General features: G+C 40.0%; 1 protein-coding gene across 1 annotated transcript; it reads right to left on the bottom strand.

The window, feature by feature from the left end:
- Positions 1-4,735: 4,735 nt before the first annotated feature.
- LOC134077113 (sushi, nidogen and EGF-like domain-containing protein 1) lies at positions 4,736-11,840 on the bottom strand. Its single transcript, XM_062532531.1, has 11 exons — positions 11,784-11,840; positions 11,405-11,471; positions 9,530-9,550; positions 9,185-9,312; positions 8,758-9,036; positions 7,961-8,056; positions 6,084-6,240; positions 5,911-5,946; positions 5,694-5,711; positions 5,165-5,247; positions 4,736-5,048 (listed from the first exon to the last, which is right to left on the bottom strand). Exons 2-11 carry the CDS (start codon positions 11,451-11,453, stop codon positions 4,971-4,973), a joined length of 945 nt encoding a protein of 314 aa, XP_062388515.1. The 5' UTR covers positions 11,454-11,471; positions 11,784-11,840; the 3' UTR covers positions 4,736-4,970.
- Positions 11,841-14,483: the final 2,643 nt, after the last annotated feature.

Genomic DNA, 14,483 nt, shown 5'->3' with positions numbered 1-14,483 from the left:
AATATGTCCCCCTGTCTTTCCTGTTCGTTTGTGCTCGTCAGTCGACTTATCGCGACTTCACCACAAGATGGCGCCCAGCGGAGAGATTCTATGAAGGTACTGCTTGAATAAACAGTCTTTTTTAATAAACTTCCTGTGCACTTCCAAAGTTCTAAGTATCTCGTTTTAAATGTCAGGACCCTCAGAAGTCAACCAATGCAGTGTGGAGTTACTTGGAACCTTTTTAATGGTTTAAAAATAGCTATTTAGCTGCATAGGCTACGTAATGCCCAATCTAATAGATTCAAGCCTACTGTAAGCTAGGCTGAAAACGGAGGAGTTCGGAATGCTGGGGGTGAGTGAAAGTGCGTCTAAAACACGTGTGAGTACACCTTAACATGTTTCGGTACAGTTAAGCTCAATTTCACACCGGAATTCTCCTTTAAGACTAGCCAGTTAAATTGATGATTACACCTGTATCAACAACTCTCAGAGAGCTGTATCAGTGTCTCTCTTAACAAGAATATAAGGCACATTCCATCCAACCTTCTATCCATTCATCTTCTTCAGACCATTCACTCATCCACCCATTAAACTGTCAATCAATATCTATTAAACAATCTGCCTATCAACATCCATTAAACATTCTATCTATCAACATTAATTAGACTATCTACATACAACTTTTAAAGTATTTACTGTGGGTGCCTCTCAAGCAGCGTTTATATGCCCTCCCTCGCTCCTCGATCCTCAATGATCTACATAAAGAAAGATCAGTGAGGATCGAGGAGCGAGAGAGGACGCGTAAACACTATTTGAGAGGCACCTTCTGTCTCAGGCTTTAAGCATACAATCTCATTAAGACTACAGATCCTGTTTCACTACTTCCTTTGTCCACAACTGTTTCAAAATAAAGGTCCTCACTGCAATAATACACTATTAAATCATTTAACCATTGTAACTACTCAACTATTTAACTGTTCAACCATTCCAACTGTCAGTTATCAACTAGAACTATGCCTCCAGTCAACTACACGAAAACTCCATGTACCTAGCAACCAATATATCAACCATTAAAATTAAGTGTTTATGACCGTTTCCATAGCAACCAACATGATTATACTGCAGTAACTTCTTGTTTCCTGATAGTGGCCACCATGGATACCCTAGCAACAAATGTTTCAAAATAAAAGTCCTCACTAGCAAGTTAGCATGGTTAGCATAGTTAACATAGTTAGCATTTTTAGCATAACTGCAAAAAACATCAACTAAGTTAGCTAATCAACCTGGTTAGCATTGTTAGCAATTTTAGCATGGTTAGCATAGTTAGCATTTTTAGCATTATTGCTAGAAATCATCAGTTAAGTTAGCTAATCAACCTGGTTAGCATTGTTAGTTTAAGTTAGCATTGTTACCATAGTTAGCATTGCTAGCATAGTTAGCATGTTTAGCATAACTGCTAGAAATCATTAGCTAAGTTAGCTAATCAACCTGGTTAACACTGTGAGCATAGTTAGCATAGTTAACATTTTTACCATTACTGCATGAAATCAGTAGCTAAGTTAACCAATCAACCTGGTTATCATTGTTACCATAGTTAACATTTTAACATGAATAGTAATCATTCGTTAAGTTAGAACTGGGAATGTTTCAGCTTTAAACTGTCTACCTTCACACTATCAACTCTCTGTAAACTATGCAACCACCATGTTTACCCTAGCTACACCTTAGTAACCATATCTACATTATCTATCAATTTTTGCATTTTCATGCACTGGTAATTCCTTGGAATTGCATTTCTAGTTAAACTTCTTCTTCTAACGCTCGCAATTCAGCTTCAACCGTTTAACGTAGAAACTTCATTCAAACTTTGTTGCGTAGGTCTTGCTTATGCCATATGTGCTTTATATTTTTCAACTTTGTAACTTTTATACTTTTTAAACTATTAGTTAAAAACTATCACCATTTCCCCCATAGACTTAACATTGCTCATTATGACATCACGGCAGCAATTAGAATGTTACCCCAGCTGGTCAGCCACCTGGGCACCAACTGTCAGTTTCTCTCAGGCTCCTCTCTGAAGACTACATATTCTGTTCCCCTGTATCCTCTGCGCACAACAGTATCAAAATAAGTCCTCCTAATTCCATCCAACTTTATATCCATTCATCTTCTTCAAACCATTCACTCATCCACCCATTCTAAACAGTCTGCCTATCAACAACATCAATTAGACGCTCTACATTGAACTTTTAAACAATCTACTCTGTCTCAGGCTGGCTCTCTTAAGACTAGCCAGTTAAATTGATTACACCTGTATCTGTATCCACTACTCTCAGTAGAGAGCTGTGTCTCTCCATTCTACAAGAATATAAGGCACATTCCATCCAACATTCTATCCATTCATCTTCTTCAGACCATTCACTCATCCACCCATTAAACTGTCTATCAACATCTATTAAACAATCTGTCTATCAACATCCATTAAACTCTCTGTCTATCAACATTAATTAGACTATCTACATTCAACTTTTAAATTATTTACTCTGTCTCAGGCTTTAAGATACTCTGGCCCTCTTAAGACTAGCCAGTTAAATTGATTACACCTGTGTCAACTACTCTCAGAGAGCTGTATCAGTGTCTCTCTTAACAAGAATATAAGGCACATTCCATCCAACCTTCTATCCATTCATCTTCTTCAGACCATTCACTCATCCACCCATTAAACTGTCAATCAATATCTATTAAACAATCTGCCTATCAACATCCATTAAACATTCTATCTATCAACATTAATTAGACTATCTACATACAACTTTTAAAGTATTTACTGTGGGTCCCTCTCAAGCAGCGTTTATATGTCCTCCCTCGCTCCTCGATCCTCAATTATCTACATAAAGAAAGATAGAAGAAGGGCTAGACTATCCCATTGTTGCCGCTCCATCATTCTTTATGTAGATCAGTGAGGAGCGAGAAAGGACGCGTAAACGCTATGAGAAGCACCTTCTGTCTCAGGCTTTAAGCATACAATCTCATTAAGACTACAGATCCTGTTTCACTACTTCCTCTGTCCACAACTGTTTCAAAATAAAGGTCCTCACTGCAATAATACACTCTTAAATCATTTAACCATTGAAACTACTCAACTATTGAACTGTTCAACCATTCCAACTGTCAGTTATCATCCACTATGCCTCCAGTCAACTACATGAAACCTCCATGTACCTAGCAACCAACATAGCAACCATTAAAATTAAGTGTTTATGACCGTTTCCATAGCAACCAACATGATAGTACTGCAGTAACTTCTTGTTTCCTGATAGTGGCCACCATGGATACCCTAGCAACAAATGTTTCAAAATAAAAGTCCTCACTAGCAAGTTAGCTAGTTACCATGGTTAGCATAGTTAGCATTGTTAGCATAGTTAGCATTTTTAGCATAACTGCAAAAAATCATCAACTAAGTTAGCTAATCAACCTGGTTAGCATTGTTAGCAAATTTAGCATTGTTAGCATAGTTAGCATTTTTAGCATTACTGCTAGAAATCATCGGTTAAGTTAGCTAATCAACCTGGTTAGCATTGTTAGTAAAGTTAGCATTGCTAGCATAATTAGCATTTTTAGCATAACTGCTAGAAATCATTAGCTAAGTTAGCTAATCAACATTTTAACATGAATAGAAATCATTAGTTAAGTTAGAACTGGAATGTTTCATCTTTAAACTGTCTACCTTCACACTATCAACTCTCCGTAAACTATGCAACCACCATGTTTACCCTAGCTACACCTTAGTAACCATATCTACATTATTTTTGCATTTTCATGCACTGGTAATTCCTTGGAATTGCATTTCTAGTTTGTATTGTTGCTTTAGTTTTTCTTCAGTGACTGTAAGTGTACAGTACTTTTTGTTTGTGTACATATTTTTATTTTTCTACACTTTACAGTAGTAAGAACTATATTTTGCCATTTTCTGTTGATTGACTTGTCACTGTAACTGAACATATGGTACAGTGAAATAAATGAATATTGTCGGCAGCATCAAGTTTGTGCATTGCTTGATGAGGGTTCATCAAAATATTTTTGTCATCTAAATTATCCTAATGCTCTCAAACAGTATGTCTGAATAAGATCCATATATTGGAAGAGGGTTTTTACAGATGTGTTTTGAATTTATTGTGATGTTGTGTATAAGATAGCGACAGTGTGAAATCATTCAAAGAATGTGTTAGTGATATGAGAACAGTATAAGGTTTTATCAATGTGTTTATTGTTTTGACAGAAATATTTCATTTTGCTAACAATCTGTTATGTTCTGCTGATTGGGTGTTGTGTTTGGTTAATTGTGTGATGTGTTCAGACAAAAAGAGCCCCGTTTTCAAAATTGTGTGTAAACGATTGGAAAAAACTGTAATAGGCCTAATAATGGCTCAGGCAGTGGATCAGGAGGTAGAGGAAGGAAGGTTGCTGGTTCGAGCCCAACTCCTCCTGACCTTGTCGAAGTGTCCTTGAGCAAGACACCTAACCCCAGTGCTCTCGATGAGGCAGGATATGTAATGCCCTTTTGTGCTCACAGAAGCCGATAAAAGCACTATATAAATGCAGTCCATTTACCATTTACCATAATAATAATAATAATAATAATAATAATAATAATACATTTTATTTGGGGCGCCTTTCATAGCACTCGAGGACACCTTACAAAACAACAAAATAATGATAAAAAATATACTAAATCACTAAAAACAAACCTGCCATCGTCAATAGTGAGAGATGCAGAGGGGGGGCATAGAGAGTTAGAGGGAGTAGGCATGGGGGGGGCATAGAGGGAGTAGGCATGGGGGGGGGGCATAGAGGGAGTAGGCATGGGGGGGCATAGAGAGAGGCATGGTGAAAACACGTGTGATGTGATTGATGGATGGATGGGATCCTGGTGATGACACGGGCGGCAGAGTTCTGCACCAATTGGAGTCCTTCTTATCCTCTGTCTCTCAGAGTTCTGTCTTGTAAAACCTTCGCAAGCGTATGCCAGAGACGTCTATTCCTTGCTTCTTTAGGAGGTCTTTAAACTAAGGTCACACAACATAAAGTTAGTATGTAATTAAGACCAGGAACAAATAAATCTGTTATTGGGTGTAGCATCCAGCATGGCCTCTGGAGGGCAGTAGTGTGCTGATTTACTTACTGGCTCCAGTATCTGTTCCTCAATGTCAGCCTCACTTAGACTTTCATCTGCAGAAACTTCCATACGCATACCAACGACCGTGTCTATAGCAAAAAGTTTTACAATGTACAACAAACAACTATATTTAGAATGAAAACATATGTATCCATCTAACTATAAATATTATTAATGTTACTGTGACAGTTTTGGGTCTTTCAAGAGGTATCTAAAGGCATATCTGTTTCTTATGCGTTATGGTTTGTATAGTATTTGTTTATTTTCATTGCACTATTGATTGAATTGACACTGTTTTTGATTATTGCTATTCTCCTAATGTAGTCTTACCAACTTTTTAAAATGGTTTCTGTTAAATGTAACTATTGGATTGTTGATGTTCGTGTGTGTGTGTGTGTGTGTGTGTGTGTGTGTGTGTGTGTGTGTGTGTGTGTGTGTGTGTGTGTGTGTGTGTGTGTGTGTGTGTGTGTGTGTTGTGTGTGTGTGTGTGTGTGTGTGTGTGTGTGTGTGTGTGTGTAAAAGGGGATTTTCTTACCAGCAGAATCGTCGTTGACTGCAGTACAAAACAAAAACACATTTATTCCTTTGACAAAATAGTTTATCCAAAGCAGCTGTTTAGAACAGCAGATATGGCAAACGCTAACACACTGAGGGGTAGCAGTACAGATACTTCTTTTTACTTTCTGAAGCCGTACTTTTACACCTCTGTGTCTGTAAAGTGTCTGGCGTAAATAACGTGGAACTCATCTCACCTGGCTGCGGGACTGAAGACACTGGATTGTTGGCACCTAAAAAGCGCATCAGATATCACCGTGGGAACAGTTGTTACATCACACAACACAACATGTCCTCACTGTAACTGTTCATGCAACATGGAGAGAACGATGATACTGTACATCAAGGCAGGAAATTAAATAACACTCACAGCTGAAGCCATTTGACTGGAGGAACGTAGCAAAGGCCCAGCGGCCCTGAACATTGATGTTACTGGAGGTGTGTAAGTTCACTATGTCTATGGTGTTGTTTGGATAGCAGGTGCGTAGAGATCCGTGGTGGGTTGAGCTGATAGTGTCATATCCAATCTGTAGAGAGGTTTTTAATGTAAACTACAGTGCCTATAGAAAGTTATCATACCCTTTTGAAATAGTTACTTTTTTGTCTTACAGCCTGAAATCAAAACCCATTTAAAAAAAAAAATCTTTTCCAGTTTTATTTACAAATGTAGCTGTACAACATCAAAATAATGAAAAAAAAGTCAACAGTTCTGAAAATTAATAAAAAATTAAAAACTAGAATAACAGGGTTGGAAAAGTCATCATACCCCTGACTTAATACTTTGTCAAGCTTCCTTTTGCTTTCATTACAGCCATCAATCTGTTTGGATATGTCTCTATTATAGCTTTGCACACCTAGACAGGGGAATATTTGCCCAATTTTCCCTGCAGAATTGTTAAAATCTAGTCAAATTCTGTAGGGAATGGCGATGGACTGCTCTCTTCAAGTCAATCCACATATTTTCTATAGGATTTAAGTCAGGGCTCTGACTTTGCCACTCAAGGATATTCACCATCCTATCCTTAAGCCACTGCTTTGTTCTTTTGGCAGTATGTTTAGGATTTTTGTCGTGTTGGAAGGCGAATGACCTCCCCATCCTCAGCTGTTTAGGAGAGGGACGCAGGTTTTCCTCAAGAATTTTGGTGTACTTGGCAGCATCCATTTTCCCTTCTATCCTGACCAATTGCCCAGTCCCCGCTGAAGAGAAACATCCCCAAAACATAATGTTGCCCCCACCATGCTTCAAAGTAGGTATGGTGTGTTTTGGGTGTGTTTGGGTGTGTATACTGTGTTTGGTTAGCGCCTGGAGCTCAGTCCAAAAACTTCAATCTTAGTCTCCAAAAAGTTCGATCTTAGTCTCATCTGACCATATAAGCTTTTTCCACATGGTAGCAGAATATTCCAGATGTGTTTTTGCACTGAACTCCAAGCGCAATGTTTGGCGAAAACCAACACAGTACACCACCCAAAACACACCATACCTAGTGTGAAGCATGGTGGGGGCAACATTATGTTGTGGGGATGTTTCTTTTCAGCGGGAAGTGGGCAATTGGTCAGGATAGAAGGGAAAATGGATGCTGCCAAGTACACCCACATTCTTAAGGAATACCCGCGTCCCTCTCCTAGACAGCTGAGTATGGGGAGGTCATTCGCCTTCCAACACGACAATAATCCTAAACATACTGCCAAAAGAACAAAGCAGTGGCTTAAGGATAGGATGGTGAATATCCTTGAGTGGCAAAGTCAGAGCCCTGACTTAAATCCTATAGAAAATATGTGGATTGACTTGAAGAGAGCAGTCCATCGCCATTCCCTACAGAATTTGACTAAATTTTAACATTTCTGTACGGAAAATTGGGCAAATATTCCCCTATCTAGGTGTGCAAAGCTATAATACAGACATATCCAAACAGATCGATGGCTGTAATGAAAGCAAAAGGAAGCTTTACAAAGTATTAAGTCAGGGGTATGATGACTTTTCCAACCCTGTTATTCTAGTTTTTCATTTTTTATTAATTTTCAGAACTGTTTACTTTTTTTTCATTATTTTGATGTTGTACAGCTAAATTTGTTAATAAAACTGGAAAATATATATTTTTAAATGGGTTTTGATTTCAGGCTGTAAGACAAAAAAAAGTAACTATTTCAAAAGGGTATGATGACTTTCTATAGGCACTGTATATTGGCAGAACTTTGCTCAAATGGCGAAATTAAAAACGAACTAAATCAAATGTGCGATGACCTTACCTGCACGTCCTTGTTGGTTTGGGCGATGACACCATAGTTCATGAGGACAAAGGACAGATTACTGTCGGATATCAAAACCACCTGGAAGGTCGTCTCCTGGAAATTCAGCCCAGTGATGCAGTAAGATTGTGATGTACTAATGGTGAACTAATGGTGTACTAATTTCTCACATCTATTAAATCCCAGTGATACTGTATGATGTGACTGAGTGAACTCATGAGCAACTGCAGCTGAACTACGTCTCCTGCAGGCAGGTTCTCAGATGAAAAGCCCGAAGTCTCACATGTGATATGCATGAGCCTGACATTTTCTTTGGATGTTCTTTTACCAGGACCGTCATCAATTTCAAGTACATCCTTCAGGTAGTGTTCTGGCAGTAAACAGAGGAGATAGATCTGCAAATTCCCTGGAAGTTCAGGCAGGATTCACCCGGCCTACTGTTACCCTATACTGATAAACTGACAGTGCACCGCAAACACTTGCTTATCTAACCAAGTGTTATTAAGTGTTATCTTAAGACAAAAGAGTTCACGTTAATAAGAGTAATAATTACTTATCTTAAGACATAGAAAACAACCAAATATGGCAAAAATCAGCCCTACTCTGGCATTGTCAGAGACTTCATTCTCCATATTATGAGTCAGTGTAAAATCAGAATGAGCATGAAGCCATTATTGAATTTTATGGTAAAATAACGGCATTGTGCATGTTGCTTTAAGTTGGAAAAGGTTGAGCAGTTGTTCCATGTCTGACACCATTGGAGTATAATTCCCTCCAAAATAACAAAGGGTACTCACTGTTCCTGAGTTTGAATAATAGGCCACCCTGTCCCATGTGGCCACAAACACCCAGGTAGCAGTAAAAGTCACATTGGGGAAGTAGGAGTTGATGTCCTGAGTTGCGTTTTGAAGAACATCACCAGTTGTATACTGCTGGTAGGAAATCATGCCTTTTTGACGATTGTCTAAATCTGTCCAGAAGGGGGCGATAATGTCCCTGTTTGAGTTCTGAGGGAACGCTGGAGGCGTGAATGTACCGAGTGACGCGTTAAAAGTGAGGTGTCCATTGTGGTTCACCTGAAAAACACCATAAAGAAAGTGGCAATCCCAGAATTTCATTTAATTTCATGGTAGGTCTATAGTGAAATGACAGTAGTTTCCACGGTAGTAGTATGGTAATGCTTTGGTCTGGGTTATGCTAAGGTGGATGTGGATCACTGCTTACGTATATCTGCTGGTACGTGCGACCAAAGAAAGGGAACGACTGGAGCAGGGTAATGAGAGGGGAGCTGCCATCATCTGAACGAGAGCTGAAAGTATCACCCGCAGCCGACCCAAACGGATAAAAAATGTCTGAGGGGATTACAGAAACATTCAGAGAAAATGTCAAAAAGTCCCTTTTTTATTTCTGTTGTGATTTAGAGATAGATAGATGGATAGATAGATAGATGGATAGATAGATAGATAGATAGATAGATAGATAGATAGATTAGACTTTATTGATCCCCAAGGGGAAATTCAAGAATGTTTTTAAAAGTCAGGCAGTGGAGGGGAGGAGAAATGCACTCACCCAGGGCACTGGCACACCCACCTGAAGACAGCAGAACATCACGAGTCATGAGATAGCCTACACATACCCTCATTCCACAATCTCGTTGACTTACACTTAAACTTAATCAATAAAATGTGAGTATAAAAACACTATTGACATTATTCAAAAGCATGCAGGTATGATAGATATGCATCAATACTACAGACATACAGGCAGCACCACTAACATGAAGTACTTTTAATTTACACAGGCCTTATGAAGCCTGGCAGCAGTCAGTGGGTACATAAACACATGACACCCAGCTGATGAAAGCACACACACAGCATTATCCAGCACAGCAACATATCGTTCGGTTACGTTGTTCTCTGAGTGAAGAGATCTCTCCACTCCGTTACATACAGTATTTCATATGTCAACCTACTAGGCTGGGTGAACCCTTCCTGAACTTCCGGGTAATTTGAATTTCGCCCGGCAGCTCAGGCTGGAAACCAGCAGATCTATCTCCTCTGTTTACAGCCAGAACCTTTGGCTCCAATCAGAAACGGCCATACTCTAGTCCTGGCACGCTATTGGCCAGTGACGTGACGATAACGAAACTTAAGCGACGCAAAGTGCAGTAGAAACAAAGCACAGCCTCCCCAGACTAATGTTCAATCTTAAAAGATTGAGTTTACCAGACTATCAACCAACCGGATCGAATAACAAATAATGTGGATTTTCGTTAAGACACACCGGTTGTACCAGCCATGCCCTTGATTAGTGCTGCATCAGCACCTGTGTTGGCGTGGGACTAGTGCTTCAATTGATCAACACACATCTCCGAGCAGCACTGAGGTGGAGAGAAAGGCTGTTTCTCAAAGTCAAGGACGAGTCCCTTCAAAGCCTTCAAAGCACCTCAGATTGGGAGTCGACCGTGCTGACAATCAAGCTAAAAGCCCAGGCTACTAGCTGCCATGCCAGCGGCACCCTTGAGGCGTCGTGGAGTGAGGTTTACCAACGGTCCACACGGATAGCTAAGCTAGCTGGCATCCGTTACACTCACCCCCCCTAAACCTCACTCCCACTGGCCGAAGGCCTCCATCTCTTTTGGGAACTAGGAAGTAATGTGTGAAGAACCCAGCCTGGAAGACGGTCTGCTCCACCTCCCTGATGGTGCCTTTGGAGAGAGGTGTCACCACCTCTGCCTCCAGCATCCGTCAGTGCTGCGAATCTTGTACTACAGGTTGAGGGCAAGGGCCCTTACCATTTACCATGGTAATCACGACCCATCGGGAAGCTCCTATTGCAGCCCCAGACCTGACTCCAACTCCCAATTCTCCCAACTGGTTTCACGTCCTGTGTGTCTCGAGTCTGGCACGTCTGCGTGTGGAGATCAAAAAAGCACTAGTCCCACGGAAACACAGGCGCTTATGCAGCACTAATCAAGGGCGTGGCCGAGTATGTCTGGTAGATCAATTTGCCGAACATATGGCATAGGTAATGGAGTGGAGAGATATGATACGGTAGAGAACAGGGGTACACTTCCACAGCCAGAGAAAGGGTTGACAAGTGAAAATTGAACATCAAAAGATAACTGTGTGGGAAGGGTAAAAGAGAATATTGCTAAACACAGCTGATCAATATTGATAAACACAGCTGATCAATATTGATACACAGAGTTGATCAATCTTACTCATAAAGTAGAGGAGACTGCATGTAAAGTAGAGGAGACCGCACACTCTTTTCAAAACTTGAAAAAGGCTTCAGGCCGAAACGTTGTTGAATAAAACTGCCATGGGGAAAAGAGGGTGTGGTCTCTACTCTACTTTATAATATATTTATGCATCCTGCGACCAGCACCTCGCAAGAAACACAGGTGTGCGTTGTTTTTTCTACAATATGAGACCATCTTACTCATTGCCACCATGATGAGAGTCAGGGAAACTGCAGTCATCATGGACATGTCACTTGCCACTTGCACCTGTTAACACACATACATGATTTTGATGTTATACATTTAATGTTTCTTTTGCTTGTTCTATTCAATCTGATTGTTCTGATTGATTGTTAGAGATTACCATCTGGCATTTGGAAAATGACTCTCAATATCAATGACTACAGTCCTAAAGAGTTTCAAAAGAAGTCAGTCAAAAGCAGTGTAGTCAAGTATAAATTAAATCAAGCTCCATGAGTTGAATGTATTCTTCAGTTCACTAAAGGAAGGATGAACTGTTGCCATGGATATGAAAGGCAAACAAAAGCAGAATTTGAGAAGTAAGACAAGAGCCCTTACCAAAATCCCTTGTGAGCTGTTCTGAGGGGAGTCTCCAGAGTCCTAATGCTGTGTCTGTGCCCTCTGCCAGCTGTAACACATATTTAAGTAGAAAACAAACAGTAGCTAAGAATACATTATCTCTTTCTTTGGAAACCAGACTCCTCCCTGATAAAGTATGCCGTCACTCCACTTTATGATGCACCTGGGTTGTCTGTGCACAACTCTCACCTCTCTGTTTCATCTATAGTGTTCATAAACTACTTAATTTGGTTATGGTTATGGTATTTTACAGACTTACATTATATGAACATTATGGTTTCAGAAATTTAAACTGCAGACCAACGTCATGTTTCACTTTTTCACATATTTACTTTTTAATTTTCCTTTTTTTTTGATCTCGCACCCTACATTTTGTTTTTTTTTTCGATGTTTCAAACATCATGCTAAATCACTCTAAATACTAAACATGCCAAAAACGTCATGCTGTTATATTTTGAACCCTCTGCCAGCAGCACTGCTATTGGTTGTGTTGAATGCATTCCACTGTAAAATGTAATCTGTTGACTTTTAGTAACTGATTGCCTCAAACTTTCCTCAAACTTGCCTCAGAGTAAAGTAGATGATTCATTTTAAGTTGTTAAAGCTGAATAGAACTCTGTTTAGACAGATAGATAGATAGATAGATAGATAGATAGATATAGAGAGAGAGAGAGAGAGAGAGAGATTGTATATATATTGTAGAGCAGAGCTAATTCAGATTTGCAAGTTGCAGCATCAGGGCAGCACAGGGGCAATCTGCAGCATCAGGGCAGCATAGGGGCAAGCTGCAGCATCAGGGCTGTGTTCCGCAGGCCTCTCTTCATGTGTGATGTGACTCACACACAGACTGTATGAATAATAGTTGGTGTAATCTTATTCTGCAGTACAGGTTTTCCTGTTACACTGGTTTCAGCTACCCTAGAAATCCAGGAGTTCTCGTGAGAGCACAATTTGAATATGTTCAAAGAATCACTCACAGTTCTGATCATGCTCATTACTCATGCCCTTGGAGCCAACCTGCACCAATCACATCAGTGTATGTGATATAGGTGGTCCAGAGGCAAGCTAAACAGACTATGACAGCGCTGCAACATCGAAGTCTGGAATCCAGTTGCGTGCAGTGATTTTTAAATGAATGCTTGGTGCAGCCCCTTGAGTTGGGACATTTTCGTTACTCATAACCAGACACTAAATCTTTTGTAGATTTGGGTCAGGATTTCCAGGTTAAGCTTTACACACATAACACAGGAACTGTCTGAGCTTTATCTGACCACACAAACTCTAACCATGTCGAGACAGATAAGTGTACAGTATCTGTGTCTCAGATCTTATCTCGTTTGAGTGTGACAGTGGATACTGTAGACACAGAGGGACAGCTGAAAGGTCCAGCATGACTACAACAATCAGGCCTTTGTGATCGCTGTTACACATACTTGCACATACGTGCTGTCACAATTGTTTAAAGGTTCACAAAGTACTTTTTGTTATGAACACAGGAGCATCAAAACATTTTGACGTCACTGACGACACTGATGTCCAGACTTGGCATTAGTAGATAGTGAGATTCTAGATTTTTGATTTTTTTTTCTAGATTTCCATTAGCTGTAAACCACAATCATCAAGATTATAGAACTAGATATAATGCAAAGCAGTACAAAATACGACTGCAGTGGGGTGTCCTACGAAGCAAGTTAGACAAATCTAGGTTATCTACACATATCGAGGCTGCACAAAGCCTCAACTCGGGTATTAAGTTAAGTGATCCTACGACAGCAGGTATGTGATAAATTTGCCAAACTGGGCTTTCAGCTCAGATCTGTGCGCGTTCTCGTGGTTGGGGTGATTTTGACCAATCGGGAAACGTGGAGACGCACAAGACAGCCTAGGTTTAAAGACGATTACTTCCGCATTTATGAGCGGTAGCGAAATCTAGGGTGGTCTTTTTTAGTGTCTAACCTATAACATCAAATAGTCGATGGTCATCAGATATTGTATGGCATGCATGTCCATAGTAGTGACATATTTGCACGCACAACATAGTTAAAAGCGCCTTCGAGATTCAAAATGTTTGCAAAGGCAGGGCCGAACCTGTTCAAAGTATGACAAATTAGCACACGTGAGATAACTTCGTTGTTCAAGATAATGGATTGGTTAGAATTGGTCAGAGGGCGGTGATATTTCACGATTTGAGCTATAACTAAGCACATAACCCGGACCCGAGCAGGTTTGGTTGCGAGCATAAGATACCATGGTGATACAGAGACGCTAAAACAAATCCACTTTCGTATGACAGCATACCCTGGTTTTGAGCGCAACATACCTCGCTAAGCCACTAATCGAGCTTCGTAGGACACCCCACTGCTCTCCCCTGTATATTTTCCCCATTTTTTTTTTATAACTGTTGTTTCAAAATCTATATTCAGTAATGTATAGCCTAACACAAGGCTGAGGTTGCCCCCAGATCCAGAATGTGGTTAAATGATTGACTGAATGGACATTATTTGCTATTCTCCTTTATTTTCATTAGGCTATTGGTTAAATTGACATTGCTGATTACTGCTATTCCCCTTAATGTGGTCTGACCAACTTTTTAAATTGTTCACTGTTAAATTGATTATTGTAGGCCTATTGTTTTCATTTGTCGCTTTGGACAAAAGCATGATTCTCCCTTATTGCAAT

The sequence above is a fragment of the Sardina pilchardus genome, chromosome 3, assembly GCF_963854185.1.
Source record: "Sardina pilchardus chromosome 3, fSarPil1.1, whole genome shotgun sequence".
In the NCBI taxonomy this organism is placed as follows: Eukaryota; Metazoa; Chordata; class Actinopteri; order Clupeiformes; family Clupeidae; genus Sardina; species Sardina pilchardus.
Note: the sequence above shows the minus strand (reverse complement) of the source record. Positions and strands in the feature narration are given on the sequence as shown.